At 42.7% G+C, this 25,735-nt stretch overlaps 1 protein-coding gene across 1 annotated transcript in view; it reads left to right on the top strand.

Moving 5' to 3' along the window:
• Window positions 1-25,460, top strand: part of FBXO47 (F-box protein 47) — a 422,258-nt gene extending 396,798 nt beyond the window's left edge. Inside the window, exon 10 of the mRNA XM_089657332.1 lies at window positions 25,348-25,460. Coding sequence (XP_089513458.1) covers window positions 25,348-25,460 — 113 coding nt within the window. The remainder of the gene's footprint in view (window positions 1-25,347) is intronic.
• The last annotated feature ends 275 nt before the right edge of the window (window positions 25,461-25,735 follow it).

The following is a 25,735-nucleotide window of genomic DNA, read 5'->3' as shown; positions in this document are numbered from 1 at the left end:
GGTTGATGCAATGTATCAGGGTGTAAAGCTGAGATGTGTCTGTTACTGCCACATTCTGAGCAATCCGCTTGTATTTTGCAGTCCTTTGCTAGATGCTTAGTGGATCCACAACACTTGAAGCAGATGCCGTTTTGTCTAAGAAAGGCTATCCTTTCCTTGATGGGTTTACTTTTGAACCCTTTGCACTTGTTTAGAGGATGGGGCTTTTTATGAAGTGGGCAAAGCCTGTCAGGACCTTCAAAGGTGTTTACCTTGTAGCTGCTTGGACAGCCTGGGTCCTGAGAGGGAACCGTTGTCTTGTGGGCGATCACTGAAGTCCTATTGTAGGATCTAAGTGGCTTTTCTGCCTTTGGCAGTTGACTGCTGGTGATGAAGGAAAAGCTGGGATCACACCGGATCCTTGCTTGCTGCTGTACAAATCTAGAAAACACAAAGAAAGGGGGGAAGGGGACATCATATTCTTCTTTGTATTTGGCTCCAACACTCACCCATTTTTCTTGCAGGTTGTGAGGTAGTTTCTCCACTATTGGCTTAGTACCGCTGGCGGTATCTGAATGTGCAAGTCCTCTTAAATAGCCTTCTTCTTTGGCACACTGGACTTCCCAAAGAATATCACCCAGCTCTTGCAGTTTCAAGTTGTCTTTGCTGTTTAGCTTGGGAAAAGACTCAAGTCTTTTCATTAGAGCACCTTCAATTGCCTCTAGTGAATCCTATCTTTCCTCTAGCCTTTGCCAGGCCATATCAAGTCCTGCTGGAGGGTTAAATATATGTACCCTGCGCATCCTTCTTGCATGTTCTGCTGACTCCGTCCCAAGCCATTTTATCATCAGGTCCAGCATCTCGGCTGCTGATAAGCCTAAGTCTTTGACTGCATACAGAAAAGAAGACTTCCATGCCCAGTAATTCTCAGGGCAGTCATCAAACTTGAGAAAGCCCGAATTAACCATTTCTTTTTGGATAAGATATTTAGTGACATCTTGTGTACTCTGGTGTTTGGATTGCTGTAGTAAGGATTCATTTTTAATCGCTCTGGTACTGCTGGCCTCATCGGTTTGTTTTCGTACGCTCAGGGGTTCTGCTGGTCTTGGTTTAGATTCAGCTGATTCTGGATTGGTTTGTTTTTGTACACTCAGGGATTCTGCTGGTCTTGGTTTAGATTCAGCTGACTCTGGATTAGGGAACTGTTTTGTTGCATTGCTGCTTGAATGTTCTTGGACATACTCCCTTGTGCGTTCTACTGAGGAGAGGGGTTTCTCAGGCACATATGGGCCTTCGTGGATAGACCCACTTCCATACCGTTCCATTTCGGCATAAGCTGCGGCCTCTGCTGCAGCGGCGGCGGCTGCACACTGCCGCTGAAGAATATGCAACTTTGCTTCTTGTTCTGATTTTTCTTTTATAATGGCAGCCTCTGCTGCTGCAGCGGCGGCTTCTTTCTCAGCAATTTCCTTCATAATGGTGGCCTCTTTCTCAGCGAATTCTAGCTGAACACGAGCTGCCTCTGCTTTGGCGCGAGCTCTGGCTAAAAGGGCACTTGCTGATGAAATCTGACTGGACCTTGCTGATGTAGACGAGTGTGAGTGTGCATCATCTTGCTGGACACTTGGCATGCTCTCCCTGCCTTGATGTGTCCCGGGTGACTGATCTTCAGCCTTATACTATCTTCCTGATCTTAGACTCATTCTGTCTGTGCAGTGACTCCTATCTCCAGGCTTGTTGCGCTTCACCTTTTCACTGTCTGTGCAGTGACTCCTATCTCCAGGATTGTTGCGCTTCACCTTTTCACTGTTCCGTTCTCAAAACACTGACTATGTGTGGCTCTAAACGGACAGCTAAACCCTTGTCAGAATCTCCAGCAAACAGAAACCCACTGCTTGTGTTGTCTACCAAAGAATCCAACTTTATTTTATAGGTGAAACTGAAACACAATACAATAACAGCATATCAGTATACATAGAATAACTAGTGTAACATAAATGACAGATGACACAGAAGAAAGGCACTTACAGGTGATGATGGCTCAAGCCCCTTGGGAGAGAAGCAAGCACACTGCATCCACAGTTAATAGAAATCTAAAATGGCTGACGAGCTTCCTAAACCAAGAGTCATTTCCTGTCTGAGAGCTTACATATCCAGAGGAGAACTGCCATACATGTTTGCCACTAGATGGCCGTGGTACACTACATGTCCCATATAAGTAACTTTAATTCAATTAGCCTGTGAAGGCAACACAATTTTCAATAGGGTTTCAAATGAAAGATATCAGTGGGGGAGTAAGCCAGGAAAATATCTGATGAAAAGATTTAAGGAAAATAAATCAAAAAACTATATTGAAAACATTAAGGATGAAAAAAGAGAACTGGTTTACTCCACCACTGACATTGCTGAAACGTTCCAAAAATTCTATAGTAAGCTGTATGATGTAAAATCTAAGAACCTGAAAGTTATAGGGGAAAAAGATAGGGGGAAACGTCTGGAATACCTAAAGGCAGTAGACCTGCCAAAAATATTAAAAGAAAAATTAGTGTCTTTAGAACAAGCGATTTCGCAGGAGGAAATTAACAAGGCTCTGAGAAACACAGCAGGAAGGAGGAACCCAGGACCCGACGGGTATATGGTGGGGTATTATAAGAAATTTGGAGACCTATTGGTCCCTAAATTTTGTACATAAATGAATACCTTAAGAGAGGGAATGGGAATAAGAGCAGAATCACTGCAAGCATATATAACGATCATTCTAAAACTAGGAAAGGATAGCTCACAATGTGCTAGCTATAGACCAATATCACTTCTAAATACAGATACAAAACTGTTCGCGAAGGTGCTTGCTACGAGGTTAAAAGAGTTGATGCCTGAATGGATACATTTAGATCAAGTGGGCTTTGTCCCAGGAAGGGAAGGGAGGGATAAGAACATTGCTTCTTTTACAGAAGGCAAAGAGAGAAAAATTACTAACAATTATATTCTCGATCAATGCTGAAAAAAGCTTTTGATAGGGTGGATTGGGGGTTCATGATAAACACCCTAGAGGTCTTGGGATTAGGTACTACAACGATGAGTTGGATGAAAGAGCTCTACAATGGCCCGACAGTGGTGGTTAAGGTAAATGGGTTTTTCTCTGGATTTTTTAAGATGTAGAATGATACAAGACATGGATACCCCTTATCCCCGTTATTATTTGTTATATCCCTAGAACCTTTGCTGGTGACAGTAAGAAAGAGTGTAGATATTAGAGGAATCAAGATAGGTGAGATAGAGCATAAGGTAGCGGCATAAGCCAATGATATGCTGTTTTATATTGTGAACCCTGGGCCTGGGTTACCTAACCTAATGGGGTTACTAAAAGAGTACGAAGAGCTTTCAAATTTGAAAATAAAGGGTCTCTTGGATTGGGCGTATAAATTTGAATAAGATGGTGATAGTCCTAAAAATCTTATAAAAATTCCATATGCTCCCAGTCTATATCCCAAGATCCTTCTTTGTGATAAAAAAAAAAAATCAATACTTAAATATATGTGGGCTAATAAGAAACTGAGAATTAGGTGTGAACTTCTGTGTAATAAGAAAGAAAAAGGACTAAATTTGCCCAATATTAAGAATTACTATACTGTGGAGATACTGTCACGAATTGTAGACTGAACATATAATTCACAGGGGAAGAGTTGGGTTAAAATAGAAGGCACTTTATCCCTTTGAGGACAGCAAGATTTTGGAACGGCAAAAGAATCAATTTTTTTGTTTTTAAAGTTCATACACTTCAGTTGCTGTAACTAAGCCATTTCATGAAATAATTGGCAAAAAGCTAGATCCATTTGTTGTTTGTTGATAAGAACTAATATTTTGACTCAAACCAAAAAAAAAAAAAAGAGTTTTAAGTTCTTAATCAGATGATACACGCAATTAAAAACATGGGACAAATACGTCCCTTGGTCCTCAAAGGGTTAACCACTTCAATACCAGGCACTTTTACCCCCTTCCTGCCCAGGCCACTTTTCAGGTTTCAGCGCTCTCACATTTTGAATGACAATTGCACAGTCATGCAGCACTGTACCCAAACAAAAAATCATTTTCATTATCATTTTGTCCATACAACAAAATATTTCTTTTGGTGGTATTTAATCAGCACTGGGGTTTTTATTGTTTGCTAAATTAACAAAAGAAGACTGAAAACTTTGAAAAAAACAACACATTTTTCTTTATTTCTGTTATAAAAGTTTGCAAATAAATAATTGTTCTTCATAAATTTAGGCCAAGATGTATTCTGCTACATTTCTTTGGTGAAAATAACCCAAATCAGTATTTATTATTTAGTCTGCAGGAAAGTTATAGAGGTCACAAACTATGGGATATATCTAAAAATTGATCAATCCTGAAATACTGACAGCCAATCTAATTTCATGAAGCCCAAAAATGTCAGAACAGTACAGATATTCCCCAAATGACCCCTTTTTGCAAAGTAGACAGTCCGATGTATTTCATAAGGGGCATGGTGAGTTTTTTGAAGTTGTAATTCTTTTGTTATAATTTTTCGGAAAATGAAGAAATGAAAAAAATTATTTTCACTTTTTTTTTTACATACTGTCACCAGTGCAGTACAGCATCATCATATAACTGGTGTGGCGGTGATCAGGGACACTGACTGGTGACAGTACGAAAAAAATTGATAATTTTTTTTTTTTTTTTTTATTACATTTTTTTCTCTTTTTTTAAGATTTTATTTTCATATTACACTATGACCAAAGTAGTATAATGTTACCATAGTAACATTGTACTACATTGGGGAAGTGAACAGTATTTGTTTTTTATTTATACAATTTGATTGCTTATAGCAAAGAATTTCTTAATTCAAAGAATTGATTAATTCAGGTTTTTTTGTTGTGATTAGCTGTGATTGGCCACAGCTAATCACATGACACAGATGGGCTGTGATTGGCCCAACCTGTGCATGTGATCACTGTGACCATTCACAGCTAGACACACTTGTATACAATCGATGGCATGAAAGGAAGCCATCCATTGTATACAACTGTCATGCGACCTGCTGTGATTGGTCACAGCAGATTACATGGTACTGGCAACGGGGCCGGTACACAGATCTGTCATCGGCCATGTCAGGTGACAGATCTCACCACAGCACGGGCATGCGCAATGCGCAATCCGGGAAGGACGTCATATGATGCGTTCCCAGAGGGACGAAGTGTTCGCCCGGCCATCATTTGATTATAGACCGGGAAGCAACTGGTTAAGTAACACACGATTAGAGAGGATTATTTGGATACCACGAAAGTTCCGTATTCTGGATGAGACTGGTAGTACACTGACACAGGAGGTGTTAAGAGTATGGGATGGAATGCACAAACAAATGGACTGGAAGTATAATTCACTGTTGATTCCCCAGGTGGGTACTGAGTTTTTCCCACCAGGGAAGGATAATATTTTGGGGAAATGGTTTAAAGATATAGATGCATTGTTGGGGGATATAGTGGTGAAGGGGAAGTTTAAAGAGTAAAAAGAGATATTTGTGGCATTAGATGAAATGAGATATTTCCAATTAAGACATTTTGTTTCGAAGTTACCTCAGCCACTGAGGATGGCAAAGGACATCTGGGATATATAAGATGTTGGGGGGGGGTGGGTCCTCCGCAGTTCATAGAAAAATGAGAAAGGGAACTGGGAACAAAAATGAATCAATCACAGAAAAATAAAATGTTCAAATGAATACATGGGGAGATGAACATGAACACGGTTGGAATGAATTACCAATGTTTAACAAGATGGTATTTGACACCGAGTGTTGCACATAGAAAACGAGAAGTCTCAACGCTTTTTTAGAGGGGATGTGGAGCTAAGGGAACAATGGCACATATATGGTGGGACTGTCCAAAAATACGGGAGTTTTGGCAAGATATAATCCAATTGATACAAGAGATACTAGTGACAACTATACAGAAGGATCCGTGGGTGTGTTTATTTTATAGGTCAGAAGTACCAGTGAAGCAGTATAAAAATAGTGTAATATACCATCTAATCAGCGTGGCTAAAGGGCTTATTCCCAAATTCTGGCAGGTACAGGAGCCTCCAACAATGAGGGACTGGTTAGATAGGGTTGAATATATAAACAAGATGGAGGAGTTATATCAAATAGATGAAGGTAAAATGGAAAAATTCAGAAAGGAATGAGGAGGATGGTCTGACTTCAAGGCATCCGGAAAATATATGGAAGTAATGGGAAGGTCAGTAATCTGATCCGTGGTAGGTGAATCAAAGAGAACATTTTGTAAGAATGTAGCAGAAATAGGAAAAGGGAAAAGAAAGATTTAAGGGAAAGAAAGAATAGAAAAAAAAAAGGAAGAGTAGAAAGAGAAGCTTGAGGAGAAAAGCTATAGACATGAACTGGATTTTTGGAAAGAGATGGGAAGAGTTATATGGACTGGGGTATGCTGTAAGGGGGGTTGGGATGGGAAATTTAGATGAAATGTTTGAATCTTGGATGAAAATGGTATATTGTTGTGTTTTTTGCAATGAAAAACTTAATAAAAGAAATAATTAAAAAATATATATATACAGGTGAAACTCGAAAAATTAGAATATCGTGCAAAAGTTCATTTGTTTCAGTAATGCAACTTAAAAGGTGAAACAAATATATGAGATAGACTCATTAGATGCAAAGCAAGATAGTTCAAGCCGTGATTTGTCATAATTGTGCTGATTATGGCTTACAGCTCATGAAAACCCTGAATCCCCAGTGATCTGCTGCCAAAGGAGCAGAGCGGGAGGGTGAGTAATGCTGCAGGGGAGCAGGTTGCTGTGCAGAGTATTGCTTCTGAGGGGAAGGTGTCAGTTGCTGTGCAGAACATTGCTCCAGTGGGGGAGGTGTCAGCTGCTGTGCAGAGTATTGCTCCCACGGGTAATGTGTCAGCTGCTGTGCAGAGTATTGCTCCCACGGGTAATGTATCAGCTGCTGTGCAGAGTATTGCTCCCACGTTTAATGTGTCAAGTGCTGTGCAGAGTATTGCTCCCATGGGTAATGTGTCAAATGCTGTGCAGAGTATTGCTCCCATAATTAATGTTCCTTCTGTGTCAAGTGTTGTGAAGGGGGTGTCTGCCTCCTCTCCCCCCTCCCCTGTGCTGGATTATTCTGCTGCCCTAAGAAGGGGACAGGCTGCGTTGCAACCGCCTGTAGTAAGCATGGGGGGACCTGCGGCACAAAGAAGGAATGTTGTGCAGATAAGATGGGAAGGGAAAGCCCCACCCCCAATCAGAAGGGAAGCGGTGGATCACATCATCGAGATGGGCTTTAGGGCTCATGACATATTTGCCTTCATAGCCCCATTGGGGTCTGGAGAATATTACATTTCTTTTCAGAGGCCGGAAGGTCTAGAAATATTTTGGATAAAGTTTGAGAACCAGTGTAAAGGGACCCCAAGGTTGGAGGGGCTAGTGGTGTCGCGTCAGTCATTAACCAAGAATATAACCATCTTGGTGAGGAATGAATCCCTCCTGGCAGCTGACATTACTATCTGGTTGGGGAAATATGGGGATGTCTTGGCCCCCATAAGGAGGATTACAGATGATAGGGGGATATGGACAGGTGGGTGGGTAGCAACAGTTAGACTACATACGGAGGATAATAAAATCAAGCATGTGCCCACTTCAGCATTCCTGGGAAGAGACAGGGTGACCTTTTTTTTCGCCGGCCAACCTAAAGTCTGCCACCGGTGTGGAAACAAGGGGCACTTTGCAGCAACATGTGAAATACTGAAATGTTCTCTGTGTTAGGGGATAGGGCATACAGCCAGAGAGTGTAATTTAATAAGGTGTAATCTTTGCCAACAGCTGGGGCACTCATACAGTAAGTGCCCAGAGGCACTCCACAATTTGTCCGGGCTCATGGAGGAGCTGGACCGGAGGGATGCTGAGGAGAGGGGTGAGGAGCCAACCCCCTTTCCCCCTTCCTCGGACAGATCTGACACCGAAGGTTCTTTGGCGCTGTCGGTGCCTATTGTGACCCCTAATGTGTCTGTACCCTCTCCCTCTGGAGAGTCTCCCACTGTCTCTGTGTCCCCCCAAATATCTTTTCCAGTGTTGTCTACCCCTGTCCCCAGTGTTCCTGTTACCCCTGTTAGGAAAAACCGAGGTGTTGGAACCAAGAAGGCGTCTTGAGCGCCTTCGGTGATGCCTCCCCCTGTACTTCTCCCCTGGCGCTGCCAAAAATCTGGTGGTGATGTGGTGGCATCTGAGGTGGTTGGGAAGGAGGCAGGATTGGTATCTGTCCCTAAGGAAGGTGGGTTAGGTAAAGTGACCAAGGGGGAGGGGTGGTCTGTGGTTGGGAAGGGAGGGAGCAGGGTAGGGTTGTCCCCTGGATCGTCTGTTTCCTCTTTGGAAGTAGAAATTATATCTGGCAACAAGTTTGAGGTCCTCTCCGGGGAGGAAGGGGATTCTGGAGGTACCCTCTCCCCTATGGATGATGGGGTTGGAAAGGGAACCCAAAAGAAAGGCAGGTCCTCTGCAAAGCAGAGGAAAACAAAGGTTAAGAAATGACCATCTCAATTACCTTGATGGCAGTTCCCGCTCCGATAAATGTGGCAACCATTAATGTTGCCAGCATAAAGTCTGTAGGTGTTAGGAGTGTGGCCTTATTTTTGCTCAGCAGTATTTGTGCTGATGTTTTGTTTTTGCAAGAGACCAGACTCAGCAGTCTGGCTGATGTCCATCTGGCGAAGAGGGAGTGGAGGTGTGGTCCCTCCTTCTGGTCTCTTGCGGCCGTGCCTTACAGCGGAGTTGCAGTACTTTTTTCCATCATGGTAATGTGTCGGCTGGTCATTGAGGTGGAGATTGGAAGATATATGGTCTTGGATGTCCTTGTGAAGGGGCAAGAGCTAAGACTCATTAACATCTACGGTCCGCAGTCTACGTGGGATAGGAAATGCCTCTTTACAAGGATTAAGCCTTTCCTTTTTACGTCCCAGCAAGTTGTCTTTGGAGGAGACTTTAATACTGTCACTAGGCTTAAGGACAGGAAGGGCTCCAATGACAGGCTGGAGTATGACAGCGTTTTTTTAAATGCGATAGTTAGGGAAGCAGGTCTGGAGGATGCCTTAATTAAGCGCAGCCCAGACAGCACGGGATTCACTTTTAGGCGAGGTAGAAGTGAGAGTAGAATAGATAGGGTTTTTTTTTAAAGGGGGACTCTGCCTTCTCGGCACCTGTGTGTCAGGCGGTGGAGTTTTCCGACCACCCTTTGCTGACTGTCTATGAATGTTTCAGATACGCCACCGAAGGGGAGGGGTGTCTGGAGATTGAATTCGACTCTGCTGGATGATGAGGAGGTGAGACGATCCTTTAAGGATTTTTTTCAAGCTCAGGAGACCATCCCGGATTTCTGCAGCAGTAAGTCGGAGTGGTGGGAGCTTACCAAAGTGCGGATTGGCAGGTTTTTCAAGGCCCTAGGTAAGAAAAAACAATTTGATAAATATGCTGCCTACCAACAGCTGCGGAGGAGCTGTTGGTAGGCAGCTGTCTCTGATGGTGGAGATTCTGGGGCAATCTCAGAGGTTAAGCTTCTCCTGAGGAAGTATCAGTATGACCGGCATGCCTCCTTGGTTTTGGAGACTCTTACCAGAACTGCTAGCAAGGTATAGCAATTAAAATGATCACCGGTCTGAGAGATAGTACGGGATCTCTGACGAAATCCAGGTCAGGAATCTTGGAGGTCTCAAGGGCATTCTTTGAAGATCTCCTGGGGAGAAGCACCTCGACCAGGCAAGGATGTCGAGCTTTTTGGAGTCTACGCCAGGTCTGGAAAACAACATTCCGCCCACATGTTTGACAGGTGAGATCACAGTTGAAGAGGTAGTCAAAGCCATAGATAGTCTGGCCATTAAGAAGACGCCTGGGCCAAATGGCTTGACGGCAGAATTCTTTAAGATTTTTAAGCCCAGCTTGGCACCTCACCTTGTGGAAGTCTTTAATAGCTGTCTGGATGAGGGTTCACTCCCTCCCTCCATGAGGAAATCGACTGTGATCTTGTTGTCAAAGGGTAAGGACCCTTCGATGATTGAGAATTGGCACCCCATCAGCCTTCTCAATGTCGATAGGAAGATTCTGGCCAAGATCCTTTTCTGGCGCTTGTCGTCAGTGGCAGACTGGTTACTTTCGCAGCATCAGCACTGCTCAGTTCAGGGCAGAAGTACGTTCACAGCGGTGTTAGCTGTCCAGGAGGTTCTGGAGCGATGCAGGGCTGATGGCAGTGGGAAGTATTTGCTGGCTCTGGATCAGGCCAAGGCCTTTTATCGGGTAGATCATAAGTACCTCTGGCATCTTCTTGACCAGTATGGCCTGGAAGGGAGGTTTATTGGCTGGTTGAAAACATTGTACAGAGGGGCGGAGAGCTTCATGTTGATCAATGGTTGGGTTGGGCGACCCTTTGAGGTTGGCTCTAGGGTGCGCCAGGGGTGTCCGCTGAGTCCCTTGCTCTATGCCTTTGCCATTGACCCCTTCATCAGGAGGCTAGATGGCGGGGATTTGGGTGGGGTGCTGGTGGGTGCTACTGGTGAGCCGCCTTTGAGAGTCGTGGCCTATGCCGATGACGTGTCTGTTTTCATCTCTGGGACTGAAGAGGTGCAGGAGGTGGTCTCAGAGATGGAACAGTATGCGGAGGCATCAGACTCCAAGATAAATCGTGAGAAAAGTAAAGTTTTCTGGATACCTTCCCGGAGCCCCAGCCAAAGATCAAAGTGTTAGGCATCACATTTGGCCCTGATGATTATGGTAAATCAAATTGGGAATCCAGGTTGTCTGATGCCGAGGTTAAAGTGAGATGCTGGAAGGGGTGGCGGCTCTCCTTAAGGGAAAGGGTCGATCTGATCAAGACCTACCTGATTCCGGTCTTTTTGTACGTCAGTTACTTTTGTCTCTTGCCAGAGTCTCTCTATACGAGGGTCTACAGCTGTTTCTTCCAGCTATTATGGGAGAACAGACTGAACCTAGTGAAGCGGAATGTGACCTATCGGTCCAGGCGGGAGGGTGGCCTAGGGATGGTCAACCCGATCGTTTTCTTCTCTGTTATGTTTGTAAAACATAATTTTGGTAATATGCTGGAAGAGAAGCTGCCTGCATGGGTAGGTTTGTTTCGGGCTTAGTTTAAACCCTTTCTGAGCTGTTGGGAGAATGGCAGGCCAGTGAGAAGCCTGAGAGTCAAGCACGATAAGCTCCCGGCTTATGTTGCCCCAAGCTTGAAAATACTTAAGTGGTGGTGTGTGACGGCGGAGGAGGTCAGATCGCTTCCTGGAAAATTTCTCAGGGAGAGGGTCCTGGCCACTGCTTTTCATGCGCCGCTGGCCTTGAAGGATTGCCCAGGCCATAGTCTGCGGGAGGGCTTAAGATTGATAAATATGGAAAGGATTCCCTTAAAGTTTAGGGACCAGGCCTGGCTCGCATTCCATGGCAGGCTATATGTGAGGGGGAACTTACAGCACCGTTCTCTGGACAACCGTGGTTGTCCGACGACGGAGTGTGGGGCGAAGTGGAGACTATGGACCACTTCTTGCTTCAGTGCCCTTTCAATATAGAGGTGTACAAAGAGGTGGGGAGGGCTCTAGACATCCCCTTCCTGCACTGCATGTCTTATGCAGAGTGGGTATATGGGGCATTTGAAAGACGTGGATTTTGACACTTTTTCTAGTTTGTCTAGTGGTCCGATATTTCACTTGGAATGCACAGTGTCAGGTTTCCATTTGGCAGAAAATCCTTCCTGTCTTGGTGTTGGTATATGACATTCTTGGTGTGGTTGGGAAAATTCGGGGTCTTGAAAAAGACAGACTGTGGCGAAGGGCCTGGATAGAGACGTGGAGGAATATCAGGTCTGTAGCCGCAGTCTGTTGATCTCTGGGTGAGGATGCTGTTCTCTTTTCTTTCTTCGAGTGTTCCGCTCCCTTAGATTTTGAATGAAGAATTTTTGAAGAGAGGCTACATACATTTGAAGACCTGCATTTCTCAGCCTTTGTTCTGCATTTTTTGTTTTGTGTGTTAAATACATTTATGATTATGATATGGCCAAAAGGGCCTAAGTATGTGTATAGGCGGATGAGGCATAAAGGCCTCTTTTTTGTCTGACAGGCCGAAAGGGCCATTGTCAAAGCCTGATAGGCTGAATAAGCTGCTGTTAAGATTGTTTCTCCCCGAATTTCAGACAGGCCAAATGCCTCATCATGAGTGATATGGGCCATAATGGCACCACCCCTACCTTATGGGCCGAAAGGGCCTTTGAGAATTTTTTTCTTGTGAAAACTTATCCGCATAGCGGTAGACTCCGATACAGGCCAGTGCTGTGATATGGTATGAGCTATAAAGGCCTTTGCTTGCCGAAAGGGCCTTGGTGATGTTCTCTCACGATACGAGCCGTAAAGGCATCACTCCTGTGTGAAGGGCCGACTGGGCCTCTGGGAGGAGGGTTTTTTTTTCTCCCTGATTGTAAATGTTTATTTTGATAGATATTTTCCTGATATAGGCCATAAAGGCCCTGACATTTTTTATATTATGCTTTCCTATTTTTTGCCTTAAAGGCGTATATCGGTTTATGTTATAGTTTTGATTATGCTTTGTGAATTATTACTGTATTTAGTTGATCTTTGTTTAGACCAGTCATATGGTATTTTGTATTTATTTATTTATTTGAATGTATCAACTTTCAAATTTTTGTAAGAAAATGTTTTTTGTTGCTGGTGGCAAGACCTTCCATTGTCCACACACCCCCACACCAGACACACCACAAAAGGTAGCCTGCCACCACCCAACAGTTTATCCTCAGAACGTTCTGCTGGGACACCCCACACACACAGATCTCCGTCTGGCCGATCTGTTACCTTTTACAATCTGCCCACACACAGTGCAATTGCATACGGATTGCCAATGAGTTTGACCAAGCGTTTAAAGGCACGAACATCCAATACAATCTAATCTCTCCAATCTAATCTCTCCGAAGATATGAGCCCCTGCTTAAATACACAGAAGTCACTTATTAATTTTAAGATTTAATATCCTGAAAGTGGGCAGTGCATAAAATATGTACAAAATATAAAAAGTTACAGAAAATACAAAAAATACAAGAAGACACACAAATGACTATTCACTATAAAATAAAAGGGAATAAAAGACAGAAGTAAAACTTTACCAGAATTTACCCTGCGACTGGAGCAAGTCAGAAAAAGTCAGCAATCCGTTGGTCGATCAACCAGCTCCATATGAATTACAATGTCCCAGTGCCCGGGTACTCCATTTATGGGGATATGGATGTAGGCGGGACATTAGTCCTCGGCCAATTGACCCTGAGGGGGTGTTCCTGTACCTGCCCACAGGATGTTCTGGGTGCTGACCTGCCCAAGTTCAATCGGAGCAAGACCGGCTTGAAACACCAAGTCGGGGATTGGATTTCCGACACCAACGCATCAGTCCGATCGCGACAGTACCAAACACTGTTCGACTGTCGCACTCCAGCGCCACCTAACCATTTCCTGCATTTTCCTGGCCTTCTACCTAAGCCACAAATATGGTTTTCATACGTCGGTGTGGCGCACAGTGTGCCCAAACAGAAGGGAGTATTTTCATCTCTCTGCAACTAATATTTTAGCTTTTATGAGAGATGAAACATACCCCTTTGATGTATGGATATACTTTTAGCTCCCCAGACAGATCGGAGACCCCCTGCTGTCATGAAGCCGAAATGTCTCCAGACCTTTCCTTTAAACCCGTTTCCCCAGAAGGTGACAAAACCTCATTAGCCCCAAGGTGTCACTTCCAGAGGAAGCTAGGTTTTTCCAAGGCTAATTGATGAGCTAATTGATGACCATCTGTCTGCGTACCTCATTTCCCCAATGACAAGGACTGAATATTTCTTTAATGACAAGGACTGAAACTAAAGCATATAAATAAGCGAGCGCCTTCCAAATAGCAGCAGCTGTACACCAAAGGCACCATATAAGACCTTCCAATACACAGTAATATACAAAAAGGTGCAGCGCTAAAACACAAATAGACAAACGTGTATATACATGTACAAACTCATGCAAAGGTATAAGGTGACACTGTGCATTCAAATATAAGCCACTATATTGTGGCTAATAGGACATGAGGAAGGATTATTATATCCAAAGGTAAGTCCAGCGTGAGGATGTGAATAAGATCTCAACCGATCTATGGCTCTCCAAACGACACAGACTGTGTGCACGGTGAAACAATGGGGGTACAGATTACGCACTCACAGATTACCTTGTGGTTTAGGTACTTTGAACTTCACAGATATTTTCAAGAGAGAATACAAAGCACTTCACCAGAATCTGGGATATTGATCTAATCCTTCCTTGGAGAGAGGCAGAGCTGAAATCTTCAACCCAGCTGGACGCCAAACCATTGTCATTGTCTGTTTTGTCTGAGCCCAAGCGCTGAAGAAGAGGGATCCTCAACTGGCAGAAATACTTTATATTTTCAGCTCCTGTGGGAGCCAGGTATATTTGGAGAGTGGCGATCATCTAAGGAGAAGGCCGAGTGCAAGGCGTTGGATAAAGAAGGGGACCTGACCAGATTTGACCAGACCTTAGTTGAGACATTGGAAGTCTCCATGTTATAGAAAAGCGCACAAAGGTTGCGCATCTGGTGAGTGCGTAATCTGTACCCCCATTGTTTCACCGTGCACACAGTCTGTGTCGTTTGGAGAGCCATAGATCGGTTGAGATCTTATTCACATCCTCACGCTGGACTTACCTTTGGATATAATAATCCTTCCTCATGTCCTATTAGCCACAATATAGTGGCGTATATTTGAATGCACAGTGTCACCTTATACCTTTGCATGAGTTTGTACATGTATATACACGTTTGTCTATTTGTGTTTTAGCGCTGCACCTTTTTGTATATTACAAGGACTGAAACTACATCCACGATAACATTGTCATATATTACCTACTGAAATCTGTACATTCATGTCACATGTACGTTACATCATGTCACATGTGCGTTACACCCTGCTAGTTAATTTCTTGGAAAAAAAGGCACTGAACTCCTGGTGATCTTTGATCTCTGATGTTGTTCAGGTAGATCTCCACTTCTCAAAGATTGTCTATCCCTGTTTTACACTGTGTCACTGGGGTAAAGTGCTTGCTACGTCACCATTTAGGTAATTCAGTAAACTTGGAGGACCCAGGCTGGCAAGGCAGCGACTGACCCAGGCTCGTCCTGGGCCCTCTGAGTTTCCAGTTTCACCTACACAGGGTGACAGGGCAAACCCTTTCCCCCAGCAGCTCAGTTTCTGCTCAGACCCCCTGCCCAGCCCAGTACAGCCATGCTAAAACATGCATGCATGGTACCGAAAAATCTAGCTACAATTTGGATGTCAATCCATAAGGTGGAGAGCACAGTGTTGAGTGGCACATTTGTAGAATACTGAAGGATGGATTTGTTTTCCTTGTACACAATATACTGGAAGAATGGATACTTTAATACATTATATTTACATATATAAAATATACATTTGATTGAGAACTGTCACACACAGCTTGAGAAGCTGCAAGGGTCGCAATGGCAACCCTGCCCATGCTCCAGGATTGTTAATAATTGAAGTAGTTATGTAAATATGTCAACAGTTTATCCAAAATCTTTTAAATTACACTCTCAATATGTAAATAAATATCTGAAATGACTCTTTAGCCACCTGGGGTATCTTGGTGCATGGTGGCAGTATCTTGATGTGCAGTTGATGCTGCAGGGGTAGGGGGGTTGCCTGTGTCAACTTTTGCATCAGGGCCCACAAGCTTTAAGCTGAGAATAGAGTGATTCCATATTTTGCTCCTTTGCTTGATGTGCAAAAACAGTTTCAATTGACTACAGTTTTCTTTCTGTGTTATTTTTTTAAGTGTTTCTTCAAGCCAGAAGGTTGGAATGTTAAATGAAAATAGTTTTGAGGCATGTCTGTGATTGCTTTTTTTCCTATACAATTAAACAATTGAATAAACAGTTTCCAAGAGTGGTGATTCCTTGTGCCAGGGGTTGTAGTATGTGCAATTCTGGCAAATGCATATTTAGTCATTTGTGGATAATGTTTGTGTGTTTTATCCCTATCTTCGAAAGCTTACAAAGTTTTTGCTTTGCCAGTGTTTATTTATGTGAAAATTCTTCAATTGTTATCTGGTGCAAAAAGGCATTAAATTCAAGCGCAGCTTGTTTTTTTATGCTTGCTATTCTGTGCTATTATTTTGCCACGAATACTGGCCTGATGAGTCTCCCATATAAAATAGAAGGACTGATACTATCAGCATCATTATTCAAAAATAATGTTTTTAAATCCATTCAAAGAGTTGCTATAAAGGGCTTGTCAGATAGCAATGAATAGCGTGTGTAGGGGTGCGGCTATTAGGTAACGCATGCTGCTCTTGAAATGTATGTAATCTTGTGGCATGAACTAAGATAGTACAGATGGTTGTGGTACACTGCAGCAAACTAAATAGTTTAAAATCAGTGCACAAATGTAATCAGTAGCAAAGGAAAAAAATGTCCCTGCCTCGGTGGTGTCTTTGAAAGGAAAAAAAAAAATGTCTCAACATCTGTGGTGTGACTAGAAGGAACAAAATGTCCTTGTGTCAATAGTATCAATGGAAGGAAAAAATGTCTCTGTATCTGTGGTGTGATTTTAAGTATAATTGTCCCTGCATTAGTGGTGTCAGTGGGAGGAAATATTGTCCTTGTGTTGGAGGCATCACTGGAAGAAAAAAAGTCCATATGTTGGCTGCATCATTTGAAGGAAAATGATGTCTGTGCATTTATGGCATTGTTTTGTGGAAAAATGGTGCTGTATCAGTTTCAGTGGAGGGAGAAATGTCCCTGCATCGGTGATGCCAGTCTGATGAGGACTACTTTGGCTTTTGTCAGTGGAGTGAAGGAGGGGAGGAGCGGAGAGCTTAGCTCTGTGGGGTGCACTGAACTACTGTAAAGGGATCTGGGGGGCTCTGAGGGAGGAAGTGTGCTGGAAGGCTCTAAGGGAGGGAGGAGGCTAAGGGGCTCTTGGGGGATTCTGAGGAGGAGAGGGGAGGCCTAGGGCTGAGTTTTCCCCCTGTGGTCTATGTACTCACTCAGTTCAGTTCTTCTCAGCATGGCACCCACTGGAACTGAAGACAGCTTCTTCTTCCCATCTCAAGTCATGTAATTTGTCACATGGCAATACAGGAAGAAGATATAAATAATATGTAATTAACCACCCATGCCAAATAATACCTTAAACATATAAATGAAGATTGTATCTCTTATCTTAAAGATCGTAACAAAACATATACAACTGATAGTGCTTGTGACCACTTAACAGTATGTGAAAATAATGTATAATACATAACATAAAAGTGTTAATTAAAAAGCATTCCTCTTGATCTATACCATATTACTATATAAGTGCAAAGTCCAAATGAAGTAAGTGTAAGTCAAAATCCAGCTATTATTATAATTATACAAGGTTTATATAGCACCAACAGTTTACAATATAAGGGAGACAGTACAATTACAATACATTTCAGTACAGAAGGAATATGAGGGCCCTGCTTGTGGAGCTTACAATCTAAAGGAAGGGGGAGGTAATACAAAAGGTGATACCTGCAGGGGATGATCTGGTGGAGGTGATTCAAGTACAGTTCTTAGGTGGAGGTGGGGTAGGCTTCCCTGAATAAGTGAGTTTTCAAAGATCGCCTAAAGGCAGACAGCGTGGGGGCTGACCGGACATGCTGTGGTAGGCAGTTCCAGAGGATGGGAGAGGCTCTGGAGAAGTCTTGGAGGCAACCGTGGGAGGAGGTGATGAGAGAGCTAGAGAGGAAGATATCTTGGGAGGAGCGGAGTGGGCAATTTGGGTGGTATCTGTGGATGAGGTTGGCGATGCAGCTAGGGGCAGTGTTGTGGATGGCTTTGTAAGCTGTGGTTAGTATTTAGAATTTTATACGTTGGGTTAGGGGAAGCCAGTGAAGGGATTGGCAGAGAGGGGCATCAGTCACTGATTGGTTGGTAAGGTGTATGAGTCTAGCAGCAGCATTCATAATAGACTGAAGGGGGGATAGTCTGTGTAACGGTAGATCAGTGAGGAGGGAGTTGCACAATCAAGGCGGAATAAAACCAAGGTGTGGATAAGTTGTTTTGTGGTGTCATTGGTCAGAAAGGGGCAGATTTTGGAAATGTTCCAGAGGTTGAGGCGGCAGGATTTAACCAGTGATTGGATGTGGGGCCCAAAGGAGAGGTCAGAGTCTAGGTTTACGCCTAGCACTCTGGCATGAGGGGAAAGACCAATGGTTGTGCTGTTGATGTTAGTGGTAAAGTCGTCAGTGGGGGATCGGGGAGGAGGAAATATTACAAGCTTGGTTTTGGAAAGATTGAGTTTAAGGTAGTGGTGTGACATACATGCTGATATGTTGCTTAGTAGATTTGTGATACGTGAGGAGATTGAGGGGGTGAGCTGGGGAGTGGAGAGATAGATCTGGGTGTCAAGAGCATAGAAGTGGTATTGGAAGCCATGGGAGGTTATCAGTTGGCCCAGGGAGGAGGTGTAGAGAGAGAAAAGGAGAGGCCCAAGGACAGAACCTTGGGGTACCCCAACAGGAAGAGGGAGAGGATCGGAGGAGGAGGAGTTGTATATGACACTGAAAGTGCACTGAGAAAGGTAAGAGGAGAACCAGGAGAGAGCAGAATCACGGAGGTTTACTGAGGAGCGGGTGGTCGACTGTGTCAAAGGCAACAGAAAGGTCAAGAAGTATGAGCATGGAGTTAGTAGGTCGTTAGTGAGTTTTAGTAGGGCAGTTTCTGTGGAATGTTGTGGGCGGAAGCCAGACTGTCGGGGATCAAGAAGGTAGTTGTCAGTGAGGTAGCAGTTCAGACAGTTGTGAAAAAGGCACTCGAGAAGCTTGGAGGCAAACGGGAGCAGGGAGATGGGACTTACGTTATTCAAACAGGTGGGGTCCAGCGAGGGTTTTTCGAGTATGGGGGTAACCAGTGCATGTTTGGGCGGGGAGGGAAAGGTGCCCATGGAGAGTGAGAGGTTGAAGATGTGGGTTAGAGAGTTTAGGATAGAGCAGGAAGAAGGCTGCAACAGTCGTGAGGGGACAGGTGGTGAAGTGGGCCTTGGAAAGGAGCACGGTAACTGCATAAGAAAAGTCCATAGGAAGTGAAGAAAGTACTTATATCCAAAAACACCACTTGTTAATATCACACCATGTGTAATTGTAAACACTCTGCACTCACCAGATTGCAATAACTCTCTTGTTATATAACAAGAAAAGTCAGACTGTGCTTTGTGGTCAACAAAGGACCTGACTGAACCTCCTATTCGGCACCATATATAGATGCCATCTTCTCATCAACTGGCCAAACGATGCTTCAATAGCTCAAATGACAGGTAATCCAAAAAGAGAAGAGGGATCCTCTCATAGTGTGAAAACAGTTTATTTTAAAAATCATCTTACATTAAAATTGAGCACAAAAAAAGAAAAAACGTATAAGCTATCTCTCTCCCGACCGTTTGGAAGCCGACTCCTCAGCATACGTTCCAAGCCAGACTGGTAGTGAGGCACCGGAAGTTTCACTTGACAAGTATTGTCATCAATACGTCACATCTTCAGAAGCAGCCTGCTTCTGAACAGCTTCTGAATGGTCGGGAGAGAGATTACCTTATTGTCAGATTGCATAGAATCTATGATAAATCGTACATTCCTGTGGAACCCTATTGCTACTCCCAAGGCTTATTAAAATTACAGTTGCTAAGGTACCACAAAGGGAAATCCCTAGATTATAAACTAGGTGGAAAGCCATTTTTAAAATTAGTTTCTTGGAGGCATGCTATTCCACTTCTTAGTTAAGACAATTCCATTAAAGTGGAACTTCACTCTCTGTATCAACATTGACTATTTTTAATCCTTATGCTGCTAACATAGGAAAGTATATCATACAGTATTTACTTGTTTAAAACTTTTTTCTTCAGTTACTTCCTGGTTTCCAGGCCTAGGCAAATGATGTCATATACAGTGGGGCAAAAAAGTATTTAGTCAGCCACCAATTGTGCAAGTTCTCCCACTTAAAAAGATGAGAGAGGCCTGTAATTGGCATCATAGGTAGACCTCAACTATGAGAGACAAAATGAGAAAAAAATCCAGACAATCACATTGGCTGATTTGGAAAGAATTTATTTGCAAATTATGGTGGAAAATAAGTATTTGGTCAATATGAAAAGTTCATCTCAATACTTTGTTATACATCCTTTGTTGGCAATGACAGAGGTCAAACGTTTCCTGTAAGTCTTCACAAGGTTGGCACACACTGTTGTGGTATGTTGGCCCATTCCTCCATGCAGATCTCCTCTAGAGCAGTGATGTTTTGGGGCTGTCGCTGGGCAACACAGACTTTCAACTCCCTCCAAAGGTTTTCTATGGGGTTGAGATCTGGAGACTGGCTAGGCCACTCCAGGACCTTGAAATGCTTCTTACGAAGCCACTCCTTCATTGCCCGGGCGGTATGTTTGGTATCATTGTCATGTTGGAAGACCCAGCCACGTTTCATCTTCAATGCCCTTGCTGATGGAAGGAGGTTTGCACTCAAAATCTCACGATACATGGCCCCATTCATTCTGTTCTGTACATGGATCAGTCGTCCTGGTCCCTTTGCGGAGAAACAGCCCCAAAGCATGATGTTGGCACCCCCATGCTTCACAGTAGGTATGGTGTTCTTTGGATGCAACTCAGCATTCTCTCTCCTCCAAACACGCCGAGTTGTGTTTCTACCAAACAGTTCTATTTTGGTTTCATCTGACCATATGACATTTTCCCAATCCTCTTCTGGATCATCCAAATGCTCTCTAGCAAACTTCAGACGGCCCGGACATGTACTGGCTTAAGCAGGGGGACACGTCTGGCACTGCAGGATCTGTGTCCCTGGCGGCGTAGTGTGCTACTGATGGTAGTAAAAATAGGTTTAGAGGTTCAAATATAAATTACTGTATCACCCAATATATGGCTTCTATCCAGTAGCCAAAAAATATGCAGACCAAAAAAGAGATTTGTGAAAAGAGATTCACAAGAAAGAGGCTACATTGTGGACAGAATGCGATACTCAGAAAAATTTCCAAAAATTATGCTTTATTACACATTAATGATTGACAATCGGGCAATCGCCCTGGTTTACCATCACCTCTGTATGAGACAATACACACAGACCTAAAACCATTAAAATCACACCAAGACCGGTCTGGAAATATATGTGCTGCAAAGACTATGACAACCATAGTCTGAAGCATTTGCAGCACCGCACATAGGTTACACTCCCAGTAGGAGGTGTTTTCAAAAAATTGTACCATAGGTATATAATATCACATGCTATGCATATAAGCAAATACAGTTACCACGTGGAGAGAAGCATAACCCTAAGCCTATGCAAGGCAATGTGAGTAAAAAATTGAATGAAAAAAAAGGGGGGATAGACCCCAGTAATATAATTATGGATTCATGCAGTACAACCCTGTAAAGGCACATGTGGTTGGGGCCCATCTATCTGTGGTAGACGCAAATATTTGCAAAGATTCTTATAGATGAAAGAGTCCCTGTTGATGTCTTGATGGGGAGATAAATGCAAATAGCAGAGGCCTGCTTTATATGGTTTCTTCACCACAACATGTGGACTGCAAACCACTTTAATATTTGAAATAGAATGAGGCCCAATGGGTCTTCCGCCTGTTGCAATGTATGTTGTGTGCCTTGCATCTAGATAAAGCATCATGTCCCCATCCTGCAATAAGACAAATGATATAAGGATAGTCACTCTGGGTACTCTCACTCTGATGTATATAGAGTATAAGTAACAAGGAGCCTTCTTCGTTATTCCTGTAACAGTCCACTCACCACCTGTGCCATGGGTAGTAGAAAATAGAAATATCCTTCATAGGTACTGCCGTGTTGATCCAGGGAACTACCGCTTACATCAGCCAACATTTTGCGGGTTCCAACCTCTCCATGGCGCCTGTACAGCTTTTGCATGACTCATGGCATGTGAAAATGGCTGCCTCCTTGTAGATCGGCGAGCATATCGCCAATGCGCATGACCGGAAGTGACGTATCTGACGTATGACGTCAACGCGTTTCGCCAATGGGCGTATCTCACTCAGCTTCGTCAGGACCAATGAGATTCCTGCCTTTCAGCTTCCTATTTATAGTGGGTTTAAACCCACCCACATATGCAAATTATTAACCTGCAGCTATTCTCAATGGGAAAAAAGGCTAATTACTTAGCACAACAGCTGGTCATTTATCACATTTAAAACGACAGGCAACTGGACACATCAAAGAGAGGAAAGGCTTATCATGTTCTATTCACATTAAAGGAGATAAATAATTACCGCAAAATCACCAGACGATGGCGATATTAATTAGGAAATCCCTGTATAAGGCTATTTGACCAAAGATACCTGAAGATCACATTGAACATTTATTAACATACAGCTATTCTTAATGGGAAACAGGCTAATTACTTAACACAGCAGCTGATCTTTTATCACATTTAAATTTAAACCAACAGGCAGCTGGACACATCTATAATAAGGAAGATTTATCATGTTTTATTAACATTAATGGAGATAAAAAATTACCGCAGACTCACCACAAAATGGCGATATTAATGAAGAAATATCTGTGTAAGGCTATTTATCCAGAAATACCTGGAGATCACACTCAACATTTAACCCCTTTGGGAACAATGTATCAAGTTTATATATCCAGTATTTTTCCTTTCTTAATAATTCTCTGTCAAAATCACCTCTCCTTTGGGGAAAATGTAATGCATAGAAACCTTTACTTTTTGTGCCATCCAATTTACCCCCATGATGCTTAGCATAGTGTTGAGCCAAATTACTTTCAGGGTCATTGGATCTGATATCTCTAAAGTGTTCACCTATTTGTACTTTAAGTTGTCTTTTAGTTTTACCAATATACATCTTTTTACAAGGACAAGTCAATATATATATAATACTCTGGCTGTGGAACAGTTTATAAGACTTTGAATTTTATAGTGAGTACTATTTTTTGAATCACAGAAAAAATCTGTGCGATCCACAAATTTACAGATCTGACATTTTCCACATCTATACATCCCTTTTGTACGTGACTTCAACCATGTTGTTTGTTTTAACGGTTGATAGTCAGAATGAATACGGAGGTCACCAAGATTTGGTGCTCTTCTTGCTACCATTTTGGGGCGCTCACCTACAACTTTACTCAGTTTGGGGCATTGGGTTAGAATCTTCCAGTGCTTTTCTAATATTTGTTTCACAGCCTGCCATTGAGCTCCAAATTGAGTTATCATTCTAACAGGTTGCTCACTTAGTTTAACCTTGTCTTCCTTTTTTGGGGACAATAAACTCTTACGGTCAGTTTGATATGCCCGTCTCCGAGCTTTTCTAATCTGAGAGTGAGAATATCCCCGTTCTCTAAACCTTTTATAAAGGTCCTGCGCTTCCATCCTAAAATCATTAATGATCGAGCAGTTTCTCCGACATCTTAGGAACTGTCCTACCGGAATTCCTGTAATCAGTGAGCGTGGATGATAACTTCTGGCCTCTAATAAGGTATTGGCTGCAGTTGGCAGCACATATATATCCAGACCGGTGATTTTAATGGTTTTAGGACTGTGTGTATTGTCTCATACTGAGGTGATGGTAAACCAGGGCGATTGCCCGATTGTCAATCATTAATGTGTAATAAAGCATAATTTTTGGAAATTTTTCTGAGTATCGCATTCTGTCCACAGTGTAGCCGCTTTCTTGTGAATCTCTTTTCACAAATCTCTTTTTTGGTCTGCTACTGATGGTAGCCTTTGTTACGTTGGTCCCAGCTCTCTGCAGATCATTCACTAGGTCCCCTCGTGTGGTCCTGGGATTTTTGCTCACCGTTCTTGTGATCATTTTGACCCCACGGGGTGAGATCTAGCGTGGAGCCCCAGATCGAGGGAGATTATCAGTGGTCTTGTATGTCTTCCATTTTCTAATTATTGCTCCCACAGTTGATTTGTTCACACCAAGCTGCTTGCCTATTGCAGATTCAGTCTTCCCAGCCTGGTGCAGGTCTACAATTTTGTTTCTGGTGTCCTTCGACAGCTCTTTGGTCTTCACCATAGTGGAGTTTGGAGTGTGACTGTTTGAGGTTGTGGACAGGTGCCTTTTATACTGATAACAAGTTCAAACAGGTGCCATTGATACAGGTAATGAATGCAGGACAGAGGAGCCTCTTAAAGAAGAAGGTACAGGTCTGTGAGAGCCAGAAATCTTGCTTATTTGTAGGTGACCAAATACTTATTTTCCACCATAATTTGCAAATAAATTATTTCCAAATCAGCCAATGTGATTGTCTGGATTTGTTTTCTCATTTTGTCTCTCATAGTTGAGGTCTACCTATGATGCCAATTACAGGCCTCTCTCATCTTCTTAAGTGGGAGAACTTGCACAATTGGTGGCTGACTAAATACGTTTTTGCCCCACTGTACTGTAGGAGGACTCCCAGGATGGGAGGATGGGTTTTGCCAGCTAAGCACATCCTCCTGCCTCCATGCCTGAGCTAAGAGCAGAGGGATTTCAGGAAGTAAATTCTACATTAATCATCTGCCCTTACTCAAGTTGGCCATAGCCAGAAATGCTAGGGGGTGATTTTCAAAGTGATTTTGCATCAAAATAAAGCAGGGAGAAATGGATGGATGGAGGAGTTTGCATCGAATAATAAAAATGAATTAAATAGCGTTTTTGACTTGTGGTGCTCAGATGCAGTGCAGTTGAACTTTAACAAACTTATGATGTTTTGCAAGTGAGCTGAACCCTTAACATTATATGAAACCACATGTGTAGAATGCAAAATGAATAAAAAATAATCAGTCTGGGACCTTTTGTTCTCATAATACTTTCAAGCTATGACAAAATAAAATTCAATAAAAATTACATTAAAATAAATTGCTTTTGTTAAAAAGGACATCCCTTAACATTATCTTTCTTTTGAAATATGAATGAATATGAGTGTAATAGTAAGTGACACCGCTTTTGTTTTTCTTTGTCAATTATGCCTTCTAGTGGGTGAAAGGGTGTCCTACATTTCTTGGTGTTCTGCAGTACAGCTGTAGCTACTCTTTTAGTCACATACAATATGTAATTTTAACACCCTGTTCTTTGATTGTCCATGAAGCAGGAACTGTAAATAAAAATACCCATATCCTGACTGCAATAAAGCAAATCACTAACTATTGGGTGGCCATCTGCCATCCCTGTCTGCCATTTTGGTCTACAGAGATAATTCTGTTGTTACCTTACAGGAGGCCGCGATGAAGACGACAGCAACTTCCTGAGCCTGTTCCACCTGGTTAATGCTCAAGCAAATTTCCACAAAGAGATCATGTATCTGACTCTCTGCTCACCATCTGTATGAAAAAAACATCCAAATCTTGTCATATGTTGGAATGCTATTATGTGTTATGTTTTATTGCATATACTGTATTTGGTTATGTTTTTGGATTGTGACAGTTACCTAACCTGATATTTTTTTTGTAGAAATGATTGGTGTACAAATGAAATCTCTCCCTTTCAACATGTTTTTGCATAAGTTAGTTAAAGGATAAGTTCACCTTTTGGACAAAAATAATAAATGCACATTTTTATGCAGGTAAAAAAAATGTGCATTTATTATTTTTGTCCAAAGGAACC

The sequence above is a fragment of the Staurois parvus genome, unplaced genomic scaffold (genome assembly GCF_062004578.1).
Source record: "Staurois parvus isolate SC_StPar_1 unplaced genomic scaffold, SC_StPar_1.0 ptg000983l, whole genome shotgun sequence".
Taxonomy (NCBI): Eukaryota; Metazoa; Chordata; class Amphibia; order Anura; family Ranidae; genus Staurois; species Staurois parvus.
The sequence above is the reverse complement of the archived record's forward strand: the minus strand, read 5'-3'. Positions and strand labels throughout refer to the sequence as shown.